The 23,137-nt window shown below is 33.9% G+C and overlaps 1 protein-coding gene across 1 annotated transcript; it reads right to left on the bottom strand.

Annotated features, from left to right (window-relative positions):
* Positions 1–5,806: 5,806 nt before the first annotated feature.
* LOC127118036 (E3 ubiquitin-protein ligase BRE1-like 2) lies at positions 5,807–22,838 on the bottom strand. The gene is made up of 19 exons (XM_051048168.1): positions 22,613–22,838; positions 21,261–21,422; positions 21,033–21,120; positions 20,725–20,955; positions 20,403–20,570; positions 11,650–11,843; positions 11,486–11,569; positions 11,252–11,371; positions 10,981–11,167; positions 10,737–10,897; positions 9,172–9,243; positions 8,459–8,535; positions 8,044–8,235; positions 7,513–7,585; positions 7,166–7,252; positions 6,793–6,930; positions 6,490–6,692; positions 6,193–6,355; positions 5,807–6,025 (listed from the first exon to the last, which is right to left on the bottom strand). The coding sequence occupies exons 1-19, from the start codon at positions 22,721–22,723 to the stop codon at positions 5,894–5,896; spliced, it is 2,643 nt and encodes an 880-aa protein (XP_050904125.1). The 5' UTR covers positions 22,724–22,838; the 3' UTR covers positions 5,807–5,893.
* Positions 22,839–23,137: the final 299 nt, after the last annotated feature.

The raw sequence follows: 23,137 nt of genomic DNA, 5'->3' as shown, positions 1-23,137 counted from the left end.
TGCCATAATTGTTGTCCATTTGTAGGGTATATTATATGCGAGTAAGTGCTTAAGAAGGTAATCTTCATGCACACAGAAAATAATACATATGTTAGGCATAAAATAAGCCATATTTTTAAACATAAATCATTTAAGTGGCATATTGATGGCACAAAACCCTAAATCCAGAAAAGTAGAATATCAGTTACCTGTGACAAAATTTCATTTTTTTTCCTTGCCTATAAATGACGTATGAGGGATATTCATCGTGCTTCCCTTTTTGCGGTTCTTTCAATGGTTGAAAAAAGATATTTTAAATAGAAATTTCTCAAATATTTGAGACAGAAATGTATGATATGTACCTCATATGACGATTGGTTGGTTGAAGTAGAACTTCAAAGTGATTTCTATAGACGAATACGAAGGGATGTATGTGGTTGCTCTAAACTGGAGTTTAACTCAGAGCATTAGAATCAATTAAAAAGGGAAAAATTGAATGAATTAAAAATTATGGATTTATTTCAATTAAAACTATATTAAGGAGTACAAGTTTTAAATTTTTAATTCTAATTGCATTGAATAATGAATGTTTTAAGTCGGTAGTTCCAAGTCATTACATTTAACGATGTGGTGCCACATACTCTGGGACACATAACTATTTTGAGGTATCACATACACAAAAATTGAGGAAGACTAAAAAACCGGTCAAAAAATTTAATAGAGAGATAAAAAAATAAGTTTTTTTAGACTTTGTATCCGCTCCATTTTCTTAGCTTATCCAATTCTATTTATGGATTTTTGAAAGTGTATTTAATGTTTTTAATGACCCTAATTAAAAGTTAGAAAATCTGTATTTGTTTAATAAGAAAATTAAAAACTCATTTTGCCTTACAATATTCAACCCATCATTCATAGTGATTCAACATCTAGCCACCATACCATATCGCAGCTTTCTTATTGTCAAGTGTTTTTTCTAGTTGTCACACATCCTCTCCATCTATGCTTACGTCTCTTCATTGTGTAGTCTTGGGATAAAGATGAGACTCCCTTCGTTTCATATTGAGTGATCTATTTAAAAAAAAAGTCCCAAAATGAATGATCTATTTCAATTTTCAAAGTATCTTTTCCAATTTTGCCTTTTAGTTAATTTTATTTTCATCATTTTCAATATATGATAAATGTACTTTAGTAAATATATTATTCTCTCTTTCATTTATTCCTTTTTTTAATATGCATGAGCTGATCAACTGAATCACTCATTGTGGAACGGATGACCTATTGTATAGTGATGATGCGACTACGACTGAGGATAATTTTTTTTTATATAAATCTAGGATGCAAGATCTGATATCACTTAGTAGAAATACTATGACAACAATGAGGGTAAATAATTTCTTATGGTGAATAGAAAGGAAAAAAAGTTAAACACAATAACAAATATGAATTATGACAAGACCTCTAACAAAACGGAGTATTGTTGAAACGAAGAAGAAACAAAGAAGATGGAGTGAAGTAGATAAGAGGTAGTGTAACCACAAAGACTCATTTTTGTTCAAGTTAAAAAAAATATCTATTCCCCTAAAATCCAATTTTTATTCAGTAAAGAAATAATGAGTTTCTTCCTTTAAAAAGTTTAGATCTTTTATTTCTTATGTTATATCAGAATATTTTGTTTTTGTAAGAAGGAAGATGAATACAATGGAGTAGAAGACTAAGAATTAAGAATTGTTGGAGATAGAGTATAAGGGAGACAAAATACTAGTAATATGCATGGATAAATTTATTTAATATGGTATAACATATATTTAGATACACATGTAAATTTGAAATGAAAAATAGAATAAAAAAAATTCATATTTTAAAATAAAGAATTTGTCTTTCAAACGAAAATAATTGTTGATTAAAATAAAATAGATATTGTTTTGATATTGGTTCATGAAATTGAACGTTAGTTATGTGCACCGTCATTGAGTATTATCCAATTTGATGCATCATAAAATATATTTAGATACACATATCAATTCAAATTAGTTACTTAATTATAAAACGAACAATGATCATATAAATAATGAATTAAATTTTTAATAATTATAAAATAATTATGTTTTTATTTTGAGATTAAATTTTTTGTTTTAAAAGTTTAATATTTTTATGTGTTTTTCTTCATTAAATTAAAAAGGAGGTTCAAATTTTCTTATTTATACTTTAATAAAATAAAATAGGAAAAAGAAAATGGAGAGAAAAAATATGATAAAATGAAAGTGAGAAAGTATGAGAAAAAGAAATGTGAGAGAAATTTGAAATTTAAATTAAGAGAAGAAAATGAAAAATGGAAAATGAATGAGGTGGCAAAAGGAGAGAATTTCAATTTTTTAGCATTTATTAGTTACAAATATATGCTCTTTGCCTAGTACAATTGTTATAAAAGAAAATGTTATATTAGGAAATTTGAGATAGTTAATTTTAATATATAGATAGTTGACTAATTTTTAGAGTTATAATCTCACCCATTAAACTTTTCTAATGCCATGTGGCATGTATCTGTCATTGGAACAGAATACCTGGACAGTCATACAATTCGAGCATAAGAGTTACTTATAGATATGCATCTTCGACTTGTATGAAATTGGATGTTGTCACTAGAATGAGGATTTATGCGATTGAAAGCTTTAGGCTCTAGTTTGGTTTCTAAGACATTAGGATTTAGTAACTCAAGCAATGATCTTTAAGATAAACTTTTTCTTTGGTGTGCTTCATTAGGATTAACTCGAACAGTTTCATTTTCAAGTCATTCGTCGTTGTTTGTTTTCATTGGTTTGACATTATTAACTGAGACACTCCCATTGCTTCATTTTTATGAATCAGTGTTCGAATTATCCCCCAGTTCTTGTGGACTAAGGGTTAATGAGATCAAAGAACATCTAGATGATATCCTCCTTAAGAAAGTAGGAGCTTTAATGGGAGTTTTCTGCAATCAATATGTTTTAGCAAACGAAGAAATGTCGCTTTTGAAGATATGTGACTTTTTATGCACAAATACATCTCCCCCACCACTGTTACCAAAAAACATCCATATTGAAGAGATGTCGCTTTTTATGCACAAATACATTGAGCGGATTATAAAGGTGACAAAAGTTGTGATTTTCGAGTTGTTTCGGGTTTGCTCGGTAAATGAGATGAGAACCACCAATTTGACTGCCATTAACTTATACAAGAGTTGACGATGCATGGGAAAGCATACACATCGTTATACGGAAAAAAGAAAATTATGATGCGGTTCTCAATGCTCTTGTTCCTTGTGTTAATGGTCCCACACCATTTGAAAATGGATGTGCTTCCCTGAATTGAAACATCTTATAACAAATTCTTATGGTAGGTTGTGTATTGATCTGACAAGATATGGTTTCTCGAAAATATTTTTTCCACTTTGGAGTAGGGCACCTCAAAATTCATCCTGATGCATCATATGTATTGAATGACTTTCAAAAATACAATATTTTATTAAAGTTTATTTGAAACTAAGGTGCCATATATCAAATACATCACTAGAGTGGACGACACATTTCAGAAAAGAGGTTGAAACTTGACCCGATCACTTTTGTGAAAGGATGGAAGAGTTCTCAAAGTTGAGCGGAATTGAAAGAGAATCAAATAAGAAAAATTCAAAGGTGGAACCATCCATAGAAGTAGATTTAAGTGATGACACATGTTTTATTGTTTTTTAGTTTTTATCTAACTATGTATTTAAATGATGAGTCATTTTTTATATGTAATGTTGACATAACCTCGATAAATATATAATGTATATTCAATATTAATTATATAACAACTAGGGTCAATTAGAAAATTTTATGTTTCAACCTATTTCAGAATTTCTCCCTGCATAAAACAGGCTTTGTATAACACTTTGAGGCATTTCCGAAGATGCGTTTCCAAAATAGTTCCATTTTAACTGATAAATATCAAACATAGGATATTTCGAAGATACATCTCTATAAAAACTCTTACATTGGAAAAAAAATTAGGATGATTCAGAATATCATATCCAAAATATCTTCTAAGATAGGATAGGGTTTCTAAGATCCATAATGATCTAACACTTATATAAATATGGAGTCTGACCCTCATGTTGTTCACAAAAACACACCACATCAGAATGAACATATATTTACATGTCGTATTTGTCTATTTCAACCGTGCGAAGCCCTCACATGAATTTAAGGTCGCGGAGTACACCTCTCTTGTAGATTTGAAATTTATACTGGAGAATCTCACTCAGACAATCGAATAGTTGTGAAGCCCGAGTACCATTCACCTTAAATTTATAAAAAAAAATGGAAGATTCAATTCAGCAACTTTGAACCGAAGACATGAAGATTTAAGGTTTATGTGAAGTACATTTCACTGTTACGAAACAAACAGTCTGATTTCAATCGAGTTGGATACGAAAAATATGAGATCGATTAACGATATTCCGAAGATGTTGCAACATCCTATTAAAATATAATATTACATTTATGTTATATATTTATGTTACTGTTATTATGTACTCCCTCCGTTCCTTTATAAGTGTCACTTTATTGCAAAAAATTTGTTTCTTTTTAATTGTCACTTACAAAGTTCAAGGTAGTATTAATTACAATTTTGTCAAAATTATCCTTAGATAATGATTGCAGAGAGAGAAAAAGTAAAGTGAATGTAATAAATAATTAAGGGTATTATAGGTAAAAGAAGAATTATTGTTTGAAAAGTAACACTAATGATTAGCTTCCTTGGTATGTGTAAAAAGTCAAAAAGTGACACTTAAAAAGGAACGGAGGTAGTAATATTTTGATATTAATTTATAGTTTTTTTTCAACTTTTTGCATCCATATGTGGTTGTGGTTTGAGCTATCTATACTAGATACATATGAGCTAACAAGTATACTAGATACAAATTTGTAAACTTCTTAGAGCTTTGAAATAAAGATCCTTAAAGACATGCACCTCATGCACCTCCTGACTAATGGATACGGATATACTGTTTGGATATTTTTATGTATAATTTAATTACATTCGAAAATACATCTCAAAAATCTATAAATAATTGTGACTTTTCACCTTGATAAAATAGCACAAGTGAAATAGATAAAATATTACCCATCTCTCTTTCAAAGTAAATATTACCCATCTCTCTTTCAAAGTTTATCTTCTTCAGCACACCCTATGGTCGAATAAATTTGGAATTAAACTCATTTCATCCATTCAATTTCAAAATAAGATTCAATTTCTCCAACTTAAGATAAAGAGATTCAATTTCTTAATTTTAGATGAACCCATTTTTTTCTTTATTCTAAATTCTCTACAATTCGATTCAAACTGCAAATGGGTAATGCTAATACTGCAAAAATATATCATAAAGACAATTGGGAAAGCAAAATTTAGAGTTAACATAAAGAACCACAACTGTAATTTTGTTTATTTTTGTATTCCTTGGTTTTAAGATAAGTTTTATTTTCAAGTTTCATGATCGAGAATCCATAAATTTGAAACACCAAACCCGTTAATTTGTAATCCATAAAAACTCCAGAGTTCAAACCCATAAAATTAAAATCTAAAAAGAAGAAAAAAAGTATCATTTGACCCAAAAATTGAATATCTCTCAGCTGCTGTTGTTGAGTTATTGGCAGAATAAATGTTATTTGTTACAAGAACATTATGTTAATAGTCAGAATTTGAATTATAGACCTTTTTGTCAAACTCATTTTTTAGGTACCATGTTCTATAGACCTCTAAAAATGAGGCAACATAATTTGAATCATACACAAAACAAGTGCAAGAATATCAATGTCTATAATCCAAAAATTTATTGCATATTGGATGAGAATGCTTGTCTAAAAATACAGGGTATCATTACATGAGTGATGAGTCAGTCTCAAATTTTAACAAAGCGAACATCGCTCTGCCCAAATGCTGTTCCACAGGCAGGACATTTGCGGTGACGGAGTTCAAGATTTCTTTGTATGCATGGATTGCAGAACAGATGATAGCACTTCAAAATCACAACCTGCCAAATACCGATCAAACTCTTAGATGATGCTGTTGCAATAAGTTTTATTTAGGCTTCTTCATAGCTCAAAAAGTTAATAAGCCTTTTCAGGTTTCAACACTCCCAAGTTAATTTAACTAACATAAAAGCAAGAAGTGCCGTTGGATAAGTTGGACTTTCTTTACCTCCTTTGGACGGTCAGAACAGACAGTACACTTGATCATGTTCTTGCAAACTCTTATTTCTTCTTCAAGTTGTTGTACTGCGGTCTCTCCATTTTCAGTTTTCAGCTCAGCAATTTGGTTATTCAATTCCATTAGTTCTTCCTCAAGCTTCTTCCGTGAACTCCTGCCTCACATAATTGGATAAGCATTTGTTTAGCCAATTGAGAGGGCATTTCATGAGGTAATCATTTTCCAAAGTCAACCTTATCATCAATGCATAACATTAACACAGATCTTAATTGTATAAGAGGAAAATACCTTTCACTATCCAATTCCTTTTCAAAAGCTTCCACATCTTTCTGAATTTGGTCGTATTCTTTCTCTGAGGATGAAGCAATAGACTTGAGCAACTTCAATTCCTTCTCAGCATCAGCCAATTCCCTCCTGGCAAACTCTAAAGCCGCTGCAATGTGTTTTTCCTCTTGAGTACATTTGGCGGCTTCTGATAGAAGACATTGTATCTGTTGGGTTCAAATAGTTGTTTACAACAGTGAAGTTGTTTAGAGAAATATCAAAATAAAATATACAAGTAGGGGAGCTATGCAGCAAGGGAAACATTACCTGTTCTACACTACTTGCAATCTTTTTCTTTGAATTTTCTATCAAAGAATTAATCTGTTTAAGTTGATCTGCTAAAGCTTGCTTTTCAGACAGTAAAGCGCTATGTAACTGTTTTGCCTTCACGCTTTCTGATACAAGCTGCATAAAGTTTGCAATATGATGAGAACAAAGTCTCACGAACATGTAGTGAAATTATTTAAGTAGAAGTCAATGCAAAAATTTATATATTTGTTACAAAAACGATGAATTATTTTTCATCAACTGGGTTGCAGAAGCCTACACAATAACTAAGCATTCCAGGAGTCGTGGAAGGAAAAATGGTGAAGACAAGAGCAAGGTAGCATTTACAATAGGTAGTGATAAGAAAACATACCTTGATATTATAGTCATCCCTCTCAGCCACCTGCTGCAACAGATGTTGGTGCTGTGTCTGCATATCTTCATACGCTTGACCAATAGTCTACAGGAAAACATTTAATTTGTATTATAAGAAAAGACCGTTAGAGCAAACGCATCACTAATTGCTGTTTTGCAAAGCAAATAGGCCTGAATATTTTCAAATTCGATTCATACATACTAACATATACTTAAAAAAATATTTAAATATGTTGGTTATATAAAAAGTCAACACAAATATTTTATTGTATTATAAGAAAAGAGAGTTAGAGCAAACCCATCACCAACAGCTGTACAAAAAATAAGTGGAGTCATAAAGGAAACCTCAATTTCAGAGATGTAGGTTTCTGCCTCAGCCTCTTTAACTTTAATAGCCTCGGCCAGCTCCGATTTTTTTCTGAATAGTCGCATATAAAACATGGTCAAGAAGGCAGATTGACAAAAAGGAGGAAGTTTGTACAGTCATTAATTCCAATCATTTGAAGACAGTCAATTTGAAAAAAGAAAGATGATGCTAACAAAATGAATAACTTAGGTTTTAGGAATAATTGGTTCTTGACAGGCAAATGACCCAAATGAACTAGTGACAAAGTCATTATGGGAATGCAGCTCTTACAAACATCCCAAGGGATACACTATCTAAAGTAGCATAATATATCGACCAAAGGACAAAGTCCTCAACTCTATATAAACTTTGAACTCATCTACCTTACACTAATCATCACCAGAAAATTCACTCCCAAATAAAAAACCACAAAAATGAAACTAAAAAAAGAAGAAATATAATATATGTTCTCCACCAGTTTGTCAATGCAGCAAATCCATATCAGTATAGTAGTATGCACAAACACAAACCTTTCAGTTTCATCAAGCTGGGCCCTTAACTCCTCTTTTTCAGCTTCTGCGGCAGAGAGCCTTTGTTTACAAGCAGCTTCAGCTTCATTAGCAGCTCTTACTCTCAACTCTAGACCATGTTCATCTAAAGCATTTTTCAGCATTTCAGCTTGAGAGCGAGCTTTACTTTCAGATTCTCTAATTTCTGGCAAGCTGAAATCAAGTTTTTAGCATATTCAGAATGAATCATCCAAGTAGACAGAAAAGAACAAAATCTTGTTTTGAATGTGAAACAAAACCTTCGGTCAATTACCAATTGCAACAAAACATTTGCCATAAGTTCAATTTAATAGTTAACCTTTAAGAAAAACAAGAAAAAAAACTGCATTAACTAGACAAAACTTTGCACTACTGAACAAACCTCAAATCAGCATACCTTTTCTGATAATCCTCCAGGCCATACATATCCAGAACAAATTCTAACTCCTGATTCTCCTGCTGTAACTTTTCAATCTGTAACAAAACTAAATGAGTTATCTGAAGATTATTTATAGACAATCTTGATTGAAAATTTTAGAATCAATTACTATGATTTCATTGTTACTGAATACAATAGAATCTATTTATAGAGTTGTAGTTAGGCTAAACTAACTTCTAACTAACTCCCTTAAATCAAGGGAACAGTTCCTGAATTCAAGGAGCTGTTACAACAGAAACTAACTGTTTACTGTTATAACAGAAACTAACTGCATGCTGTTATAACAGAAACTAACTGCATGCTGTTATAACAGAAGCTAACTGCATGCCAGCTGGCACAGGCACCAGCTGGCATGCCTTAACTGAGTATCTCTAATGATCTTGAAGGCCTCTAAAATCATAATGCATATAATGTTTGAGAATCGTGGAAAATATAAGTGCAGATACATAAGCAAAACATAAAACAAAGGAAAAGAAAAACATTGCAGTCAAATCTGATTCAGTCACAGACATGCTCTATGATTCAGAAGTAAAAGATAAGTGACACTCAATTAAATTTAATCTCAATGAGGAAAAAGGAAATTATTATTATTGTTAGACAAGAGAGGCATTGAAGAAAAAAATACCTATAGATAAAGAAAAACATTAAGGTAAAAGCCAAGGTAGACTTACCAATGATTTTGAAGACTTTATTTCCAAAACCTGATCGGCACATTTGTTTGCAAGGCTCTTGAGTTCGCTTGTCTGCTTCAAAACAAAGGAATCAATAAACCTTAATGCTTAAAAAGTATATCCGGTATATTAAATCAAGGATGAAAACCCGACTATAATCTCTTGCAGTATATTTCAATCAAAGTGATTTGTTAAGTCACTAAATTCAAAAAGGTGTAAATCCACAAAAGATATTTTAGTTTAACTCAACCCTTACAAAACCGGCTTATAAGGTGATAAGTGATGACTGCCTACCAATTATAAAAATGTTTTCAAACCATATCTCATTTAATGTGAGACTCTCAACACCCCACCACGGGACATATGTAGCGTTACCCAATAACGGGGGATCCAACAGATCTTAGATATATCATCTTAGAATTTGGATTGGACCTAACTCAACCCTTACAAAACCGATTTGCATACCCCCAATAGCTTCTTCAAATCAATAGTAGTAGTATACCTAACATGGATCAATGAGACCTTAAAAGATGGCAAAAACGAGGTCAGGAAAAAAATTAGTAAGAGCTGGGGACTGTTTGTTACAGCCTTCCGAAACGGGCAAGCCAATCACGGCGCATGTGGCGAAGATCAAATAGGACATAATGAACAGCGTGAGAGTCCATGTGATGTATTACTATCGACCAAAGAAGCTATTGGGAATGCAAAGTGATCTTGTAAGGGTTAAGATATGCCGAACCCAAATTCTTTGAGTACCGCATTTTATCATTTACTAGCCAAATTGTTTTATTCATTCGGCAGGCATGATTTATTACAACAAAATTGTGAGTGTTCTTTTGATGACTTACACCAAATTGGAATTTTCGCACTCACTTCCTATAAATTAACATGTATACAGAACTATGTCAGTTTCATTAAACAAATATATTGAGATTTGCAGTTCCAATGCCTTTCTGAAACAACTAAGAACTTTGCAGCAATATTTATTAGACTCAACTACATGTCATTCTACTTCTTTTATATATAAAAGTAACATGCAAAAGAAACTTAGGCAATAGGGCGTGCCAAGATGAGAAAAAATCACCTACATTTTAAAAAAATTAGGCATGCCCTATTGCAAAAAAATCCTCCCTGTTAAAATCAGAGATAGTTATCTTATCAGCATAGTTATTTATTTGCTTTCCTATAAATGTATGGGGGGAAATGCATATCTTAACAAAGTAAAAAACAATTTTACGACTGGCTTATAATGAACCACGGGACTGTCAAAATTTGTGAAGACATCAATGACCAACTTGGAATCATACTCCAACCAAGAGACTATGCCAGCCTCCCTGGTGAGAAATCTTCATCATCAGCATAGCTCCATAAAGTTCCGCGTAGTTCTACTTTTTCCACACTTTAACAACAAAAATCATGACAACTTAAAAGACTTGCACTTCCAATCACTATACTAAGTCAAAGTATCTATGCAAAGAACATCACATAATTAAATTATCGAGAAAATTTTATGTAAAAGGCCTATCAGAGAGTAGGTGAAAACAGAAAATATAGGGAAGAATAACCTTCCCACTCAATTCTGCTCTTAGTGAATGTGCTTTCTCACGTAATGATACAGCTTCAAGAGCAGCATCCTTCCATCGCTTTAATTGTGCTTCCATCATCCCCATTTCTTTAGATAAAGCCGAGGCCATCACACGAAACTCAGCTTTGATATCTTTTCTCCCTGAAACATGTAATATTGTAAGAAACTAGGAGATTCAAACATACACAACGTAAATCTAAATGCAGAAAATGTGATATGCAGACCAGTATCCTGTTTCTCCTCTTCCATCCTAATTTCAAGATGATTCCTTTCGATAATACATTTCTCCAACTGCAGCTTGAGCTCATCAGTCCTGGAGTCAAAATTGTCAAGTATGCGCCTTGCATTATCACAAGACTCCAATTTAAGATTCAACTCCTTCTCCCATTTTGCGATGTTAGCCTTTCCAGCCTAAAATTGTATTTGAAAAGAATATGTCAGAGAAACTTACAAATAAAAAATCAATTATAAAAGAAGGAAAAAATCACTATTAACCTGCAGAGACTCCACCAAAGATTTATATCGATCCAATTCCGCAATCCAATGTTGAAGTTGATCATTTGCCAAAGAATATACTCGAGAAGAGCGTACATATTTATCGTCATTCAGTTCATTCTGAAAATAAACATACATTTAAAGTCACTTTTACATGGAAACCTACAATGACTTCATCTCCATTACTCAATAAATTATGTCAAAAACAATCTCAGATAATGCAAATATACAAACCTGAAGTTCTTGGAACTGCTTTGTCAAGATTTGATTTTTTTCCTGTGCATCTTGAAGCTCAGAAAGACGATCAGCATCCACTATCTATGACATCAGCCAAGCATATCTTAAACAGAGAATGGACAAATGAATGACGAAAGGAGAGAAAATCACTCAACAAAAACCTTGGCTTCCTCAATTAAATTCTTCAACTCAGGCAAACCCAAGGCTCTGTCAGCAGGCTTTTCAGGAGACACGTTTCCATTCACTGCATCTGCACTGGAGGAATTCATTCCTGTAGCTGCATCCTTTTGCATTTTCAGACTGACTAGTTTTCTTCTACTCTCTTCAAGTTCAGCCACGATCTCGTCAAGCTCTCCTTTAAGTATTAAAAAAAGACTCTCAATACACAATTTATTGTAATCAGCCAAATTTTTAAGAGCCAATACGATCTTCAGAATTGTAAAAAAAAATCTCTGCATGAATTTCAGGACATTATATCGGGTCATATATATTCCAATGTTTTAAAACCTAGATTGGAGACTAAACCGACGAGACTTCTAGGTCATGGTTCAACCGGTTTATCACAGTTGAAGCGGGTGACAAATAAATTAATTAATTTAAAAAGTAAGTAAAGTACATAAAATATGTAAAAAATAAAATAAAATGTAGTTGAACCTACCTCGGTTCAACCAAACTGCAGTGTAACCGAATTGATTTTATCTAGTAATTGAATTGATTTTAAATTTTCAATTAGTAATTTTTTTTATGAATCAAAATTAGAATAGGCTAAATGACTTGGCTTGTTGAGGTGAATAATTAATCCCAATTCCATCATTTAAAGGTCAAATCAAATCAATTCAAAACAACTAAATTTGCATAGATTTTTATTAATTTTCTTAAACTAGAATCCAAAGGATTTTAAAATCAAATCAATTCCTATATTATAATTTTAAAAACAAAGGATATCCAATTCCATAATTTTCCAAATGAAAAATTACAATTATAAAGACATGGAAGTTAAAACTATGGAAATAAGCGGAATACTGATTCTGATTATTTGCAAGTACAAGCTCTATAGAGACCAATGTAAAAAACTTTGAATAAATTATAATCAGGAAAAAAGAAAGATTTATTTCAGTAATTACACACTATTATGGTGATACGTACCGAAGAAGAAAGGAAATAATGAGATATTCTATCCTAAAATCATATCATTAGACTCGGATGGGTGCTCTGACTCATTAAGAGTGATGAATCCCCAGTCAAACCGGTATGCATAATGAATACAATAAATCTTACAGATAACAACTTCAGAAAACTTTATTACACAATGGTTCATGTGTTTTTTTAACATTAACTCTTGTGGTGAAATCCTACTATTGGCATTTTATACATAACTGAATAGGAATCTCTCAAAGTCAAGCCTTTCACACAGACCCATGTCTGGAATCAGTTGGCTTTATGCTATCCAGTGTGACATCACTCTCACTTCTTTCTTTTACCCATAGAAAATTTCTCCTCTACACAAGACTCCACCATCCCTCACTTGACACGTGACTTCCTCCCCCTGCCCCCTACTTTCCTTTTACGTCACATTCTATCGCAAGTTGTCATTCTTTCCTGTTGAAGCACGGACACCCCAAATACGATCCCGACACTAACACAGCGACACCAGTAATAATTTGAAAAAATGAATAATTGAAACGTAATCGCAAGTGTCTGTACAGGTGTCCGGTACCGACACGGACACGCCGTTTTTCAGAGGTATCGGTGCTACATAGTGTTCAAGAGAGTGGTTGGGGTTGCTAAGACCAACAGACTTCTTATTCCCAAGGACACGGCTGAGAAAAGTGAGACTCGAGAGCCAGATCGTGCAAGGGTGCTGTCATTTGTGATAGTGATTCACATTCACCAATTTGTGAGTTACTTAGACCAGCTCGGGTGAATTTATCCTTTATTTTTCCGATATGTATTTAGAAGGCATTGTAACTATGACCTGACCGGATATTGTGAACGGTCAGGTCACAAATATTTTTCAAAAAAATTTGGCTTAGTCAGACCGGATTACAGTTGGTTTCTTGCATGCCTGATCTGATAAACTGGCTGATGTAGTCATATTATGGTTTGATTAACCAATGACCCTGCTAAATTTTAGTGTGCAATGGTGACCTTCCAAAGACAGCTTTCAAACTCATCAAGGTTACCATGAATTTTTCGTTATCTCCTTTGGCTAAGCAACGCCGGTCACATTTTAATGTGCAATGAACTCAACTCTACAGCCATATCTTCACAAGTTTGTATTGGTATGTTTTATGGCATACTTGGTATAAAGCAAGACTTGGCAAGAACACTTACAATATCTTGAGTTGGTTCTTAGCACCCATAAAAAGTCCCCTCTACTATGCTAATAATAAATGAAGTTTTGGAAGAAGAAAAACTGACTACTTGGGACACATTATTTTCAGGGGAGAGGTATCCACGCACCCTCACAAGGTTGAATGTATTCTGAACTGGCATTTCCCAGAGGAGTCACTATCATACTCAAAGGTTTACAGAGGATTATTGGAAGATTGTCAAACCTTTGACAGAATTGCTTAACATAGGGTCTTTCTCTTGGAACTCAGATGCTGAAAGAGAGGAAACTGCAAAAGCGGTAACTGAATCCCTTGTCTTAGCTCCGCCTGATTTTAGTTAGTTATTTCATGGAAGGTGATGCTTCAGGAAGGGAGTAGGAGCCATGTTAAGTCATGGGTGGTAATCAGCTGCTTATTCCCCAAAAGCTCATGCATACAAATTCCTTCTCCAAATCAATGTATGAGAAAAAGTTAATGACTTCAGTATCGGCAATTCAACATCGTAAACCATAATTGGTAGTAAATTTTACCATGTGTATCGATCAAAGTAGAGCAGTGAGTGACAATCAAAAGCCAGCAACATTGGCTGGCTAAATTGATGGGGCATGTGACACTGTTTATAAAGTAGAAGTCACCGCGTGGGTGACCGATGCAATTTCGTGGAGGGGAGAGGAGAAAATGAAGGTTTTAGCGATTCCTAAATCATACTGACTAAATTAAGTGCAGAGTATAAAAAATAGTTGATGTAAATATTGATGTAACTCTCAACCAGGGAATGAATCCTCTAAAACAGTGAAATAAAAAACTACAGAAAACTAAATGTCATGGACTAATGCTCCTAACAAAACACCACTCCCTATTTACACATGCATTAGACCCTTAAAACTAGTTAGTGTGAAAATAAATCATGAAATGTAAGGAAAATATGAAAACAATTCAAAAAAGATGGCTTCAGATCTATTTGGATTATCTGCCGCTGTACAAACTTGAAGTTTTTGGAATTGTTTTGGCAAGATTTAATTTATTTCCCGTGACATTTAACAGCAAAATTTAAGATTGATCATCTAAGCCTTCTTAGCTTTTTGATGTTAATTGTCACGCGAAGAAAATCAAATCTTAACAAAGCAATTCCAAGTATATTAGGTTTATAAATTTGGGTTACATGTAATGGTTTTGTCATAATTTCTAGAGTAATTCAAGTGCATTCATTCTAGTGTTCCGTGTAAGAATCAATTTTCATGCATTTTATTTCCATAAGCAATTCCATGTAAGTATGTACACTTTTTCCGAGTATACTATTTGGCAAAAGATCAACTTTAACATTGATTTGCTGAATTGGATCAGTATAAATCATTGGTGGGTCTCAGCAAGTTAAAAGTGGTACTTTTTTCTTCTTTTATAATAAATTTGTATCCGTTGCTTCTCCTTTGACATATTCTTTTTAAACACAATGTTGGACTAGAAGGGCTAACATTGCAAAATGTGATAATGCAAGGCTTATCCTTGACAATTCTAATATCATGGGAAATGATGAGCTTGAATTGCAGTTGCAGCAATGGCATATCCTTGACAATTATTGAATGTCACGGAAGAGTAGAGGCCAAGGAACTATGGCCAAAGTTTTGGAAAAGAAAAGGCAACTAAGGAATGTTGGAGACATCAAAGAGATAAGCATGTTAGAATTAATTATTATTGTAGATATTCTAGAGTGATTGATAGTATTCCTAGACTAAACAACTTTCAGTTTAGTGCTTATTAATTAAGCTTCAATGTATTTATTGTAACATTAGTATAAATACAATTAGTGTGCTCTAACTTAAGACACAAAATTCACAGAATCTTATATGGTATCAGTAGTGCTTCATGAAGGGTTGTTCTACATTTTTCTTATATGGTATCAGTAGTTGTCTCTAATCTTATTTCCATGAAGAAAGAGGACATGGGCATGCTAAGCTATGTGGGGAAACTTGATAGTTTGATTGCGGATTTTGATGCAGTTATGCCTTTTACTGCCAGTGTCGACAAACATGCTGAACAACGTGAAAAATTCTTTATGGTTCTAGCACTTGGTGGTTTTATACCGGACCTTGACTCAGTTCGAAACCAAACTTTGTCTAGTGCAAATGTCCCCTCATATGACATTGTTTGCTAGCAACTAACACGTCTCTCTGCTCCTGCAATTTCTACTCCAACACCTGCTTCTTTCAATGAGTCAAATGACTCTACTGCCCTCGTCTCTAATTCTTATCAACAAGGTGGTAGAGGAGGAGGACGTGGAAATAACAGGACTCGGCCTGGTTGTAGCTATTGCAACCGTTTTAGCCATATTGAGGCACAATGCTGAATGAAAGCTAATCGATCGCTCCCAAAAGTTGCCAATGCTGCTCAAACTAAAGCCTCTGATAATCGATCGCTCCCTTTCTACCACTGAGTATAATAAGTAACTCCAGCTGAAGGCACAAATGCAAACTACATCACTTTGAAGGCACAAATGCAAACTACATCACTTATTGCCCTGATTGCTCATAATGGTAATCCTATTGTCTTTGTTACAAAATCTTCTTCACTTGAACCTTGGATTCTTCATTCAGGCGCCACTGATATGTTTGATAACAAATTGCTTTTCTCGTATTTGACTTACATGGACACTCTCGAGTATTACTTTGCATAATGGATCACAAACCAAATGTCAAGGCATTGGCCAAACAAATCTCATACTAAACTTTCCTTGGACTCTGTGCTTTATGTTCCTGATTGTCCATTTAATTTAATATCCATCAGGAAACTCACTCGTACCCTACCTTAAAGTCTGTCAAAAGTGTCTACCTTAAAGTGTGAGTCGTGTCAATTTTGGAAACATACTAGGAGTTTCTTTCACAACAGAGTCAATAAAAGAGCTACGTCTCATTTTGCTTTAGTTTATTCTGATATTCAGGGTCCTAGCCGTGTTGTTACATTCTTGGATTATCAATGTTTTGTTACTTTTATTGATGAGATTTCTAGATGCACTTGGACATTTTTGATGAAAAAACACTTGGATGTATTCTCAATCTTTCAAACTTTTTGCTTAGAAATAAACACACAATTTTGTAACCAAATTAAAATTTTGGAAAGTGATAACGCTCGTGAATATTTGTCTCTCTCTTTTCAATCTTTTTTGGCTTCACAAGTAATCCTCCATCAGCTCATGTGCTCATACTCCTCAACAAAAAGGTGTTGCTGAGAGAGAGAGAGAATCGACACTTATTTGAAACGGCTCGTACCATGCTCCTTCACAATAATGTACCTCCTTATTTTTGGGGAGATGCGATCCTTATAGAATGCTACTTCAATCGCATGCCTTCCCCAGTACTCAACAACCAGGTACTACATTCTATTTTGTTCCCCCAACATCTTTATTCTCTACCACTTTGTGTCTTCGAACAGACATATTTTGTTCATGACCTTACTCCAGGTAAAGGTAAAGATAAACTTGCTGCAAAATTCCTCAAGTGTCTTTTCCTCGGCTACTCTCTATAGAAAGGCTATTGATGTTATTCCCCAGATCTTCGTCGATACATTGTCTATGTCGGTGTTAGCTTCTTCGAGACCCATCCTTTCTTCCCTTCTACACTTGAAGAGCCCAATAATTATTGTCAGTCACAATCCTTCTCTCCAAAGGTCTTAACTTTCTCTATTATAGCGACGCTTGTTTTTATCCCCGCACTTGTCTCTATCCTCGCTTTTCGCACCTATCAACGAAGGTCACGTCCACCACTAGTTCCTCAAGAATCTTGCACTACTCTGACGGATTCTCAGCCTCTGCATCCTACACAAGAACCTACACATTGCTCTCCGTAAAGGTAACAGGTCATCTCAAAATCCTATATATATATATATATATATATATATATATATATATATATATATATATATACACTAACCGGGACATCCAACTACAACATTTGGGCTCGTACTGTCAAGATGTGGTTCCACGGTCAAAGATTCAAAGATCTCCTAACCACAAAATTGGTTGATGTACCCGCCAAACTCGCTAAATGGAACAAAACCGATGTCTCTTTGTGCCCTATATTATGATTTTCCATAGCACCTAATCTCCGAGCACAGTACCAAACATTCTCCACTTGCTACGAGGTTTGGAAAAGGCCAAGAAAGTGAATCCAACGATGTTCATTGTCTATATAGTGTCATTCTCAACCTCAATTCTCTGAAATTGGAGAATATGGATATGCAAGTCTATCTGAGTAAGCTTGATGCCTTGTAAGCAAAGTTCGCAACCCTGATGCCTTTCGCAAAAGATGCAACAACTCATGTCGAACAACAAAGTAAGGTTTTCATGATCATGGCACTTATCGGACTACCACCAGAACTCAAGTCCGTTCGTAACCAGATTTTATCAGGATCTATTGTTCCTAACTATGACGCAGTTAGTGAACAACTATTGCGCTCGGCTACACCTCATGCTTTTGGACCGCTCTCCCTTCCATTTCTTGGCGCCCCTACACCAGGTGATACTGCTGCTCTTGCATCCCTTGTCAACAATCAGAATCGCATTCGAGGAGGAACAACCAACTTCAAACCTCGTCCCAAATGTGAATTGTAACCGGCTTGGACATACTATTAACCGTTATTAGAAACTGCATGGCAGGCCCCACCTGCACGCCAAGTGAATGCAACTCAAATTATCCTTCAGTCACTCTTTAGGCTGCACCTTCTCCTCAGAGCTCTACGCCAAGCTACGATGATTTCATCGGGTGGTGTCAGAATAATCAGAACTCTAGTTCTATTGCTTCGGTTGCACACACTGGTAATCCATTTGTTTGCCTCTCTCAGTCATTTTCCCTTGACCCTTGGGTCCTTGATTCTGGTGCATCTAATCATGTTACCGATAATAAAAGTATTATCTCTTCCCTCTCTACCTCTGGTTTCTTACCTACTATAACTTTTGTCAATGGTTCTCAAACACGATCCGAAGGGATTGGTACTGTTCAAATTCTACCTTCTCTCTTTGTTACTTTTGTTCTCTATGTACCTAATTGCCGATTTAATTTACTTTCAGTCAGTCGTTTAACACGTTCTCTTGATTGTATTGTCACCTTCACTAACGGTAATGTTACCCTGCAGGATCGAAGTTCGGGACGGATGATTGACATCGGACGTCAAGGCAATGAAACTAATTTGTGACAAATTTCTAGGTTAGTTGTAAAGGAGTAACCATCACATCTTGATGTCAGTGACGAGATGCCTTTTTCAAATGATGGAGTTTTAGATTTATTGTTTAGAGAATAGACATCCCAGGGTTGAGACAAGAACTGGCCAGCATTGTTGACAGCATAGCTATTTTCAGGCCTTATGATGGTTCATATTGTAAAACTCCCACAAAGGATCTATAAACAATGGGATCATTAAGGTAACCTAAGTCACGCTTCGAAAGCTCCAAATTAGATGCCATAGGAGTTATAGCGCACGCAATCAGCCATGTTGGTTTGGAGAGAAGATTCATGATGTACTTGGCCTGAGATAGGAAAAGAGAGTAATCTTGTTGCTCATTAACCTTTAAACCTAGAAAATATGGAGAGAGAGAGAGAGAGGGAGAGAAAGTATTTTATTTGTTGTTATTATAAAATCTCAAAGGGAATTAGTTACAATACTCAGTAGGTTATCAAACTGTGCTGACTCAGCCCAGCTGCAATTTATTACAAGCCTTCAGTCCTGGTTTGGCTAAGCTATATTTGCATATACTTAGCTATTACTTTATTAGTCCCACTTCATTTTATCCAAACAAGGAGAAAAAGGAGATAATACAGAAAAAATGCCCTAAATTTCATATTTTCTTAATGTGAGATTTACAAGAGACAAAATACTAAACCCTATTTATACTTGAATTGGACTCTTGGACCAGACTAAATGAAGAAACAAATCATGAAATATAAGGAATTATGGAAATCATTCCTCATAGATAACCTTTTGGATTAAATGAGGAAACAAATCATGAAATATAAGGATTTATGGAAATCATTCCTCCGCAGCAGCCTTTGTTTTAAGATGCAAAAATATTGAGTTTGAGATATTTTTCTATTATTCTAACATTAACCAACCATCAAAATAATAACAAATAAACAGCATGCAGACATTATTCTTGTGCAATTATAGCAGCCAGAGATACCCTAATAAAATTTATGATAAACCCATTTAAATACTAGAATGATTTTCTAAACATTCAATATGTCCCTCAAAAGATTATCACATAAATTGGTCCTTGAATGATATTTGACAAATATTAGTGCTTGTGGGGGCCAAATTGATGTCATGTAGTAAACAAAAATCATCCTTGTTAATTTTCCGAAGGTCAAATTGATGTTCTAAAAAATTTGAGATCTACACACAATATAATTGTCAATTATAACTAAACAAATATCATTAAACAAAAGGAAACCCTCCTTTTATTAAACTGTGTCGCTAACCATTTAAAAACCACATTATATGGTAATCAAGATCATTTAAATCAATGTTTAGTTACTCCTAACTTCATAATAACCGATGTAGTTAAAACAATAAAAGGAAAAAAACATTTCAAATACCTTTAAGGCGTTTTATGTCGGATTGATCTTGTAAGCACTCGTCTATATAATTCTGAATGCCAGCAGTATATTCTTTGTGTTTTGCATGGAGAGTATTAATTACTTCACAAAAATTGTCAACCTCCTTTTTCCTCATATCGTCAATCTTAGACATTTGGATGATAACATCTGTAAACCCAAGTATAAAAAAAGGAAAAGATTTATCATACATATTTCTCTTAAGTAATCCAACATCAATGATATATGGTAGAAAACTATCAATTCAATCCTTAATAATAGCAATATAGTTCCATCATTGCATGGTATCTCATATGTATCATACCTTCCGTAGATAAATCTCCATGTAAAACATGAGCCATATCTTCAACTCTTTTCATCTGATCATCAACAGTACTATGAATGAGTTCCAACAACTCCCTAGTAGATAACTGACGCAAAGCAAGGGCTTCCTCAACAAAATAAGTTATCTCATCATTACTGCTTCCTTCAATAGAATCTTTCTGGATTAATTTACATAGAAATAGATCGTTTGGAGGACAAGGAGGAAGAGAACCTAAAAAGAAAAGTAAATTCAGTATCTTGGTTTTTCTTAATACTGCATGAAAGAAATCGGCATGCCTGTTAACGTACCTTGAGGATTATCAAGGTAATCTAAAGTTTGCAAAGAATCTTTGTCCCTCCAGGCTTGTATACCAAGAAGAGCCATATCATCAACCAGCTAGAAGAGAAAAAAAGTTAAACCAATGTGCACATACAAGAATGTGAAAAAAGTGCCTAGTCTTCCACCTATGATCCCCGACAAGGCCATCAGAACATGCGCTACTTATGATAGTGTTTAATTTTGAAAGAGGAAATAACCTGTTCCCAGTGTTGGTTGAATGCAATTAATAAGTCATCATAGGAATTTTGTCTTTCTTTTAATTCTCTTGTTTTTTCTTCAAGATCCTGTAAAGCCTGTTTCTGGATTTCTGTTTGTTGAACAAGCTTCTGGTTTTGGAGTTGTAAGGCTTCTGCATCAGCCTGGGGAAGCATCTCCAATTATTATGCAATCAAAACATATATACAAATCATGGTTAAAAAGAACTTGTTGCCAGCCACACACAGATAGAGAGCTTATTTAATCCAAACCGTCCTTTCTTTCACCTCTATACCTCTGGCCTAGCACTTTCAAGCCGGTAAAAACCCTTATACATTTTTTTCTGCTTAAAAATAACCACTTCTCTAAAATGAAGGATTCTCAATGACATGAAAAAATCCCCTTTCATAAATACTAAGCACCTATGAAGCACTTACACAAACACAACACTGAAACTGACGAATCCACACCGGTAATAATTTGAAATAATGGAATAATTGAATGAAACCACATGTGTCAGTGTTGGTGTGTAGATGTTGTATCAGTATCAGATACCAAAGGAAAACCTTTCAATCTGAAGTGTCGTTACTCGTTACTACATAGTTAAGCACATGACAAGAACTTTAACCCCCAAAACTTTGACATATAATCTGAAGTATTGTTACTACATAGTTAAGCAAATGCCAAGTAGCTTTAACCCCCAAAACTATGACATAAGTATTGTTACTACAAAGTTAAGCAGACGCCAAGTAGCTTTAACCCCCAAAACTATGACATAAGTATTGTTATTACATAGTTAAGCACACGCCAAGTAGCTTTAACCCCCAAAACTATGACATAGTATAAATCTAACATACATAACCTAATGTAAAGAATCACATGACATGAAATTCACCCTTACTACTCTTCAAAGCCCTAATCACTAGTTAGGATGAATCTCCGTAGCAACGACACCTCTGAAAAAATGTGTATCAGTGTCGACGATGTTCGAAACCGACACAGACTCTTATGATTATGTTTAATTTATTATTCTTTTCAAATTATTATCAGTGTTACTAGTGTCGGTGTTGTGTTTCAAGTGTTTGTGCTTCATAAGTGAGAAGCACCGAGCAAAATCAGACATCAACCCCAATTCACCCCCTTGTTTTTAAAAACAAATTATATCCAAAATTCCACTCCATATGAACTAAAGAGACTCAATTCAGTAGGTTGCCAGAACCCTAACCAGTTCAAAAATTCAAAACTATATAATCAACATAACATAACTGATCAGTAGCAGAAACAAAGGCAACATATATAAGCATGATTCAATAACAATTTATTGCAAAAAAAAACAGAGAGAAAAAGCGGCTACATTTTTGGTGTTAGGAGAATGGTTGGAAGAGTTTCTGAAGATGCGGGAAGAAACGGGAGTGAGAAGATGAGGCCTCTTCTTGTCGGGTTCGTCGTGGTCTGAATTTTCCATTTGGATTCTGCAATTTTGAACCAAACGAAACCAAACGAAGCATTAGGAATATGAGAGTGGAAAATTGCTAAACTCTTTTTAAGATGAACGAGAAATAGAGAAGGAAAAAGCATAGGTAAAAATCACATACTGTATTACTCAAATTTAGCGTCGTAAATTGCTAAATTTAGATATATATATATATATATATATATATATATATATATATATTTTGTAAATATTTTGACCAAAAAATTATCTTAATTATAGCTATAGTAAAAATTAAGCCTGTTTCTAGAAAAGCTATATTAAAAAATTTACGGAAGTGTGTAAATCTTATTTCAATTTGAATATAAATTATTTATAAAAACATTAATATTTTGACCAAACAAATATTCTTTTATGACTATATTAAAAAATTAAGATTGTTTCTAG

The sequence above is a fragment of the Lathyrus oleraceus genome, chromosome 2, assembly GCF_024323335.1.
Source record: "Lathyrus oleraceus cultivar Zhongwan6 chromosome 2, CAAS_Psat_ZW6_1.0, whole genome shotgun sequence".
Lineage (NCBI taxonomy): Eukaryota > Viridiplantae > Streptophyta > Magnoliopsida > Fabales > Fabaceae > Lathyrus > Lathyrus oleraceus.
Note: the sequence above shows the minus strand (reverse complement) of the source record. Positions and strands in the feature narration are given on the sequence as shown.

Coding starts and splice junctions, on each gene's coding strand:
- LOC127118036 (XM_051048168.1), bottom strand. CDS start 22,723: ATGGAAAATTCAGACCACGACGAACCCGACAAGAAGAGGCCTCATCTT. Junction 11,372..11,485: donor AGCAGTTCCAAGAACTTCAG/GTTTGTATATTT, acceptor GTTTATTTTCAG/AATGAACTGAATGACGATAA. Junction 6,356..6,489: donor AAGGAATTGGATAGTGAAAG/GTATTTTCCTCT, acceptor TATGTGAGGCAG/GAGTTCACGGAAGAAGCTTG.